The sequence below is a fragment of the Falco biarmicus genome, chromosome 4, assembly GCF_023638135.1.
Source record: "Falco biarmicus isolate bFalBia1 chromosome 4, bFalBia1.pri, whole genome shotgun sequence".
Lineage (NCBI taxonomy): Eukaryota > Metazoa > Chordata > Aves > Falconiformes > Falconidae > Falco > Falco biarmicus.
The window spans coordinates 17,960,599-17,967,808 of NC_079291.1; the positions used below are offsets into that span (position 1 = coordinate 17,960,599).

The 7,210-nt window shown below is 41.0% G+C and overlaps 1 protein-coding gene across 5 annotated transcripts; it reads right to left on the reverse strand.

Annotated features, from left to right (window-relative positions):
- Positions 1-954: 954 nt before the first annotated feature.
- LOC130148989 (probable G-protein coupled receptor 141) lies at positions 955-6,945 on the reverse strand. 5 transcript variants are annotated; one of them, XM_056338194.1, is made up of 5 exons: positions 6,401-6,945; positions 5,851-5,946; positions 5,411-5,505; positions 4,377-4,482; positions 955-2,895 (listed from the first exon to the last, which is right to left on the reverse strand). In XM_056338194.1, exon 5 carries the CDS (start codon positions 2,869-2,871, stop codon positions 2,005-2,007), a length of 867 nt encoding a protein of 288 aa, XP_056194169.1. In that variant the 5' UTR covers positions 2,872-2,895; positions 4,377-4,482; positions 5,411-5,505; positions 5,851-5,946; positions 6,401-6,945; the 3' UTR covers positions 955-2,004. The 5 variants fall into 5 exon arrangements, with proteins under 5 accessions (XP_056194169.1, XP_056194171.1, XP_056194170.1 ...); XM_056338196.1 differs by lacking the exon at positions 5,411-5,505; XM_056338195.1 differs by lacking the exons at positions 4,377-4,482; positions 5,411-5,505 and having other exon boundaries at positions 6,401-6,497; positions 6,650-6,944.
- Positions 6,946-7,210: the final 265 nt, after the last annotated feature.

The window sequence follows — 7,210 nt, forward strand, 5'->3', positions numbered from 1 at the left end:
TCTAGCAACCAGAAGGGAAAAACAATGTACTTATTACCCCACCAACAACTCTGCCAGTTTTTCTCAAGGCTTTGGTAGATCCAACTTACCCCAGTTCTTCCAGGTGGCAGAGGTGCAAGTGTCTCCTGAAGTACCAGAGCTGCATCCTGCCTGGAGAAGGATTTGAAAAGCTGCTGGTTTGGGAATAATTCACCCATTTTAGCATCTGTCCCTTTGCATTTCACCTCTGTTGTATTGCATTGTACCTCTCGCTGCCATCTTTCAAGATCATGGGCTGAGCAGACATCATGTAATGAAGAGGAGTGGACCTGGTGACATTCGAGGAAGCTGCAAGGGCAGGATTTTCAGAAGACTTCAGGACTTGCTACTGGTACTCTGGACACCTCTCAGTTTTTAAAAGAGGCTGAAAGGATCCTGGAACCATCAGGAGTTTTCAACAAAGTTCTTTTATGTAAATGTAAAGGTAAAAACGTTTATTCAGGATTGACAAAGTAGATGTGAGCTTTTTTGTTCAAAGTAATGCCACCAGTTCTAGGCATCACTAGCATTACTTGATAGGTGTAACTTTTCAACCCTCCCAAATCAAGTTTTGACCTGTTTGAATCCAGGGATCATAGCACTTCTGTAGCAAAGATTGTCAGGCTAAAAATTATGGCCTATGAATATAGGTCTATGAAGGCGGAAGCGTGCCCTCGTGTGACTCCTGGGAGTCTGGGGTGGGAGAAATCTGGCCTCAAGCTGTTGGGATGCAGCAAATGACAGTGGGGCCTTCAACAGAAGGGTTGTAAGACCTTCTGCACTGAGAAGAACAGGCAGAATGCAATCATGGAAACAGATTATTATGTAACAAAGATAAAACAGAGATTCCCAGAACGGATGTGGTACCCAAAGAATATCATCTGTCTAATGGAGAAAATATATACTCCAGCACAAGTTTGTATACACACATGAGCATATGTTGAACTGATTAAACACAGTTCAGTTAAATTTATTCTAGTTTTACTTCGTTAGATGGGCAAATGGAAAAAATATGGTATCTGATAATAAATCAACAAGCAACTGAAAGTGACCAGACATCAAAGGTTTTTTTGAAGGCTGATAAAATATCTCCCTCTCCTAGAGAGCAGCTGATCCACCAGTAAAGGAACAGACCCCTTGATCTGAATTCCAGATCCAGTTATAGGACCACATTAACTTGTATTTCTTTGGCTAGAATTGACCTAAGGGATAACAGCCACAGATCCAGCCCTGACAGGGGAGTGACACAAGGCAGAAGTTTTGAAAGCTGTGGCCCGTTCCGCTCTCACTTGCTCTATACATGTGATTACCACAATTCAGTGAGCTGCTTGTGGTTTTGAAATGAAGCGAAGGTGACCTTGTGAGACTGATAAGTTTTTTCATATAATTTAATTTAATATTTGTATAAGCAAAGAAAAGGATTCTGCTGGAATATGTTACTACAGTATTTCATTCATACCCTGTTTCATGCCTTGAATACTTTTTATTTGAACAGAGTCTATGTCCTTGCTATCTAAAATCACTAGTACAAACATCCTGTAAGAGAATTTCTTTCTTCTCTCTCTTCCCCTCAGTATCACAACTTCCAGAAGAATTCATTAAACCTTCAGAGTGGACAACTTATTGGACACAGTGGGTTGTTGTTACTGAGATACTTTGAGGGAAAAATAGAAAGGAACGGATGCTCGTGCTGTAATTGTTAGAGACGGACAGCTGAGGAAAGTCTTGTTAAAGCTTCAGGGCATGACTCTTAGGTCAAAGACCAGAGTAAGAGCCAAGTGTCTGCCTTCAAGGGAGAAAATAAAACCCAGTAGCTTCTGAAAGATAGATCTTACTGGTCTGCACAAGCCAAACTATGCTACAGACACACACAGCCATGCTGAAGGCTCAGCAGTCTCCCCGGCTCAGCAAGGTCCTGACACAGTTTTATTTCTGCTAAAAGCTGGTACTGACACCCTGCAGCTGGATTTCCTGGTGGCTGCAAGTTCAGTGGGCTATTCCTGCTATGAAGCACAACATATCCAAGCAGCACATTGCTGTTAAAGCTAAAAAAATTTCGTTGTATGGAAGGAGTTTATGGTCTTTGTCCAGGTGGCAGTTTTGGATGTAATATACTCTGAACACGTGATGAGGCATAAAACACACTAATGTTACCAGGATGAAGAAGAAACTCTTTGCCTGAGCCCTGAATTCCACATGGGAGTTGATGTCAGGCCAGTATTTCACAGCCAGTCTACAGATGACAGACAACTGGATGACAGTAAGCACAGCACAAACTGCCACCAAAATCCCAACCAAGCAGTAGTTTGTGATCACCATGGGCACCTCTTGTATCTCCTTGTGGAACTGAAAGCATTCGGAGGGGTTGTACGTCTTAGAGGTGCCATAGTGGGAGAGAAGAACCGGTGTGACCACCAGTGCTCCCACCAGCCAGACAGCACCCACCCAGGTGGTGGTGTAGCACTTCCTAAACTCCAGGCGGAGGAGGCGTATTATGATGATAGCCACGTAAAACATGAAGGTGGTGTACATGTGGAGGTAGATGATGGCGCTTGCTAGCTTACAGGTGAACCTCCCAAATTTCCATTCCTGTAAAATGTAATAGCTGAGGCGGAAGGGGATGCTGAGTAGCATCAAGGTATGCAGCACCAGAAGGCTGATGATGATAATGGTCATCACAGATTGCGATCGTCTTTGAAACAACTGATGGGACATCATGATGACCCCAAGGGTGCCGCCGGCCAGGTTGATGAGGTACAGGGCTATGAGAATGGTGCGGAGCCTCTCTGAGGTGTCTGGCAGCGTCTCATTGGAGGAGTAGATCTGCTGGGTTATGCTGCTGTTCGGAATCATCTTAAGCTTCTCTTTCAAAGCTTACTGAAAGTGAAAAATGGGAATTGTCAAAATAGACACATTTTCTTTGTTGCTTCCTTTATTGTTAACTGTGGAATGTCACAGATGCATGAAGGGACATTTTACTGAATTGTGTTGGAAATGATATTGTCCCACGTAGTATACAACATTATAGCTACTGTCATGCTGTATATGACAACAATAACTCTTCCCTCTCAGTGTTCTTTATATGTCACATTTTCTATTAATTATGAATGAATTTTTAATTTACTAAGCTGCATTCTAGGAATTTTTATCATTATTATTTGCCTCAAGATTCAGCCATTTTAAAATAACCAAGACTCTGTTTATCAATTATACAAGTTCAATCTGCACTCATAAAGCTAAAATTGGAGGTGGGAATAATACTGAAATGTGAAGAGGTTGTACTTATAATTTGAGGATACTTTATGAAGACACCTGAGCCCTCTTTTTAGCGTCTTGCTGGATGGATCTAGGACACCCGTAAGGCAGCAACAGTTTCAGTTTCAAGATGCATAGAGCACACTGAAAATAAAATTATGAAAATTCCATTGCTTCTTGCTTCAGCTCCAAGTCTTTTTCACCTGAGCTACTCTACTATCAAAAGGGAGGAAAAGCTAAAAATTCTTTTAAGAACAATCTTCTGAAAGATGTAATCCTATTGGCACTTGTTGAACATAGCAACACAGCTGCATTCTCATTTAGACTTAAGGCAAAATATGGACTGTTCTGTTGTTTGGGCTTGCATAGAAGTATACTTCTGTATATAATTCTGAACAAGTAAATGGGAACAGCATGTGGGGTACTTGCATACTTTGCTAATGAAATTTGTCCTTATCTTGCAAAAAGTTTCAAAAAAAAACCAAAGTAAAAGCTGGAAAATGGTCACTTAAAAAAGCAGCGCCTTCTCTCTCTGATTCCTTTGCAATTTGAAATCAATAAACTAGTTTTAATCAGCAATTCTTAATTTACTTGCACTCATCTGTAAAATGATAGGCTGCAATTGTGAAACATTTTCAGGAAAACTTACTTATGAAGTAATTTTTAATTTATCTATTTATTCCTTATAAGGAAAGGAAGAAGATCAGGAAAAGCATCTTTAGAAAGCCATTGGAGTGTTGTTTCCAAGACTGATGTAAACCTTTCTGTTCACTCCCTTTTAAAATGCATGATCTTAGAAGCATTTAAATGGCTAAAAGCACATATCCACCACCCAATATTCCTGAGACAGGCATGATAAATTTGCTTTCTCAGACACTTTGCTATAAGAAAAGTTTTACAAGTTTTCAGAAGATGACTTTCTGCTCTTGACAGAAATTCATTTTCCAATGTAAACTGTTAATATTTCAAGCTGGCTTTAAGAAGGTACAATCTTTTTTGTTGTTATAAACAGCATAATTACAGCCTAGATGCCAACATTTTATATTACTCTGAAATAGATTATGTTTTTCACTGTTTATAGAAATAAAATACTAAAATTTTACCTTATAATCTCCTGGTTTTGTAACTCCCTCCTTCTTCTTTGCCATTTCACCCATCCATAGCCTATGGCACATATAACCAGCAAGAAAAAAGGAGCCTTTGGTGTTACTGTTTGACCAAGAATGGTTGAAAGTTTTCTCAGCCCACATACAGGAAGGCACAAGTCTTTCCCCCCCCCCCCCCCCCCCCCCCCACTGTGATAGCAATCACATACGTTCAACAACTTATATGATTTTGTTCATGCAGAGAAAACTGCTGAAAAGCTGCTGAGCTGTCAGAGACCATTGCTGTGCTCGGACCTCAGACTGTAGGATGGACTCACCCACCAGGACTACTGGACTTTCTGCCCACACTTTGGGCAGCCTCAAAGCTCCGATGAGCAGTGATTCCCTGAGCTGTACAACTACTAGAAGTTACCAGGGTTTGCTACTAAGCAAGTAAAAAGTGCCACTGATCAAATAAAGAGATCTTCAGCTAAGCAGAGGATTTTTCATTATAAAAGCACTTTTCCCCTTAATGGTTGGACTTGATCTTAAAGGTCATTTCCAGCCTGAATGATTCTATGATTCTATGTTTAATAACTAAGCTAAATGTTCCAGAGTGACAAAGCCTTCAGCAGAGTTAACAAAAGATTCCACTCTAACATGCTATTGGATCTTCAAGAATTCAGAGGAGACTGCTCTCTGTTAAAATATTTTAAGTAAAATAAGCTTCAGGCATATATAAAAAGTGACTTAAGAGTTCCTGCTGTTAAAAAAAGACATGCAGAGGCCGGTGGTGGTTGAAGATGGTGCCTGAACCACAGGCATGAATGCTGATCCTAAACCATATCGTTAGCACAAGGTAGCTCACCAAAAAGAGGAAAGCATTGAGTCCAGGCTCTTGCAGATATTAAAAAACAGTTTCTTGACTAGAAATTAAACAGAAAAGTGTTAGCCAGCTTATTTTTCAATTAGCATTTTAAACCACCCCCAGAGTCATCAGTACTCAAACATGAAAGGACAACGCAAGGTTTTGTGAGCAGTAACATAAATACCATGTTCCAGCAGGGCTGAACTAACACTGTTGCTGCCATCCTGTGATCATCCCCTGCTGTGCATGTGAGGATGGATCCCTCCAAGAGGCTTCTTTCTTATTAAGCACAGTTATTAGGAAGAACAAGATGTGAAAGAGAACTATTAGAAGTAAATAAATACAAAGACTCAAAAAACCAAGGACGCTTCATCAGGGAAAGAAGCAGAAAGGGTTGTGAGGGTAGGCAAGAATGCGGAGACAGCAGTCTGCGAGGCATTCTCAGGATAAACTCTGAAAGCTTTGAGGGAGCTATTACCAACTCAACTAGACCAGGATTCAGAACAGGAGAGATGCCCATTTTGGAGACTGCTTAGACTCATGGTCTTGGGGTAAGAGAAATGTGCAATTGCTTCCACAAACAGAGCACTGAAGGAAGACAGCTATGTGGGTAAGGGTACTCACCAGATATGGTTCCAGCATCACTTAATCCCACATAAGGACAGGCTGCTGCCTGACATGGTAGCAATGGTGTTTGGATGGTGGAATGATCAGCTGGTTCTGCAGAAATGCAGAAGAAGGTAGGGAACAGCCTGAGTGTCAGACACGGATGGTTTCGATGGGTTGGAGTGATTGTGAAACTACATCCACAGCTTCTGGGCAAAGCAGAGAAAAGCCTGCAGCCCTGTGCTATGTCCACAAGACCTGAAGTGATCTGCAAAGCTTGAGCGACCAAGTAATTATGCAGAAGAGACATGAAGAAATTGCATTCCTGAAGTGGTTGCTATGTGACAGCCAGCACCCCAGAAAGAGCTGAATCAGGCTATAAGGTGAATTTTCTGCACTCTTCTACCTGGTTTGAGTCCAATATGAGCTCTTTGGATGTAAAGTGATGCAAAAAAACCCCTGCAAAGGTGTTGCATAGGTAATTCTGGTCACCTTGGGGAGACCACTGTTGGCTGACACCACAACTCCTGGGAGTCAGAAACCGAACTTCTCAATTGATATTTCATACCTCTGAGTGTTGTCAACAAAGTCTTCTCCTCAAAATGTTCCTTAGAGGTTGTACGTTGAAGCTGTTCAGCATGTAAACTTTTCATCTTCACGTTCTTCTGTTACAAAAAAGAAAAAAAATAAATCACTCAACTCAACCCTGCAATCCAGGTCTTACACTTTAGGTTAGTTTTTCATTTGAATATAGAAGGAAATTGAGTCATATCAGCTTGTTCAAATGACCTTTCAAGATCTTGCTTTTGCTTCTTACTTCATCAGCACATAGTTTGCTTTGACCAGTGGTGCAAATAAAGGTTGAAACAGAAATGTATAGGTAGACATCAGAGATCAACGTGAGAACTAACGTCACAGATAGACTTTAAGGAAGGAAAGAAAGGGGCAGGTCCGGTTCAACACTGGGGGAAAGCGAAGACAAAGAAAAAACGTGAACATTTAGATTATTAAGAAGAGAAAATCAAACAGAAGAAGCAATAGTTGAAAGAAGAGAAACAAGTCCTGTTGGATATTCAGAGACAGGATGAGTCTTGTGGAAGTGTCACTGACTGTGTCCATGCATGGGTGTAGTGGAGCACCTTTAAGCAGGGGCTAGACTCACAGTAAAACTCTAAGTTCTTGATTTAATTTCATTTCTACATAATTTCTTCTGCTTTCAGTGTCATTTCGTAAGAAAATGTTATGTTTACTTGCCAGCATAATAGCAATCAAGGATTCACTTCTGAACTCAAGAGCTTCTTTTTATTTAGGAGCAACGGGATGGCACAGTGAGGCTGGATCCTGCCTGCCCATGGCACAGCACCAAGGAAAGGGCTGA

What these genes read in the sequence shown, in the direction of transcription:
- LOC130148989 (XM_056338197.1), bottom strand. Translation starts at nt 2,871, where the DNA reads ATGATTCCGAACAGCAGCATAACCCAGCAGATCTACTCCTCCAATGAG.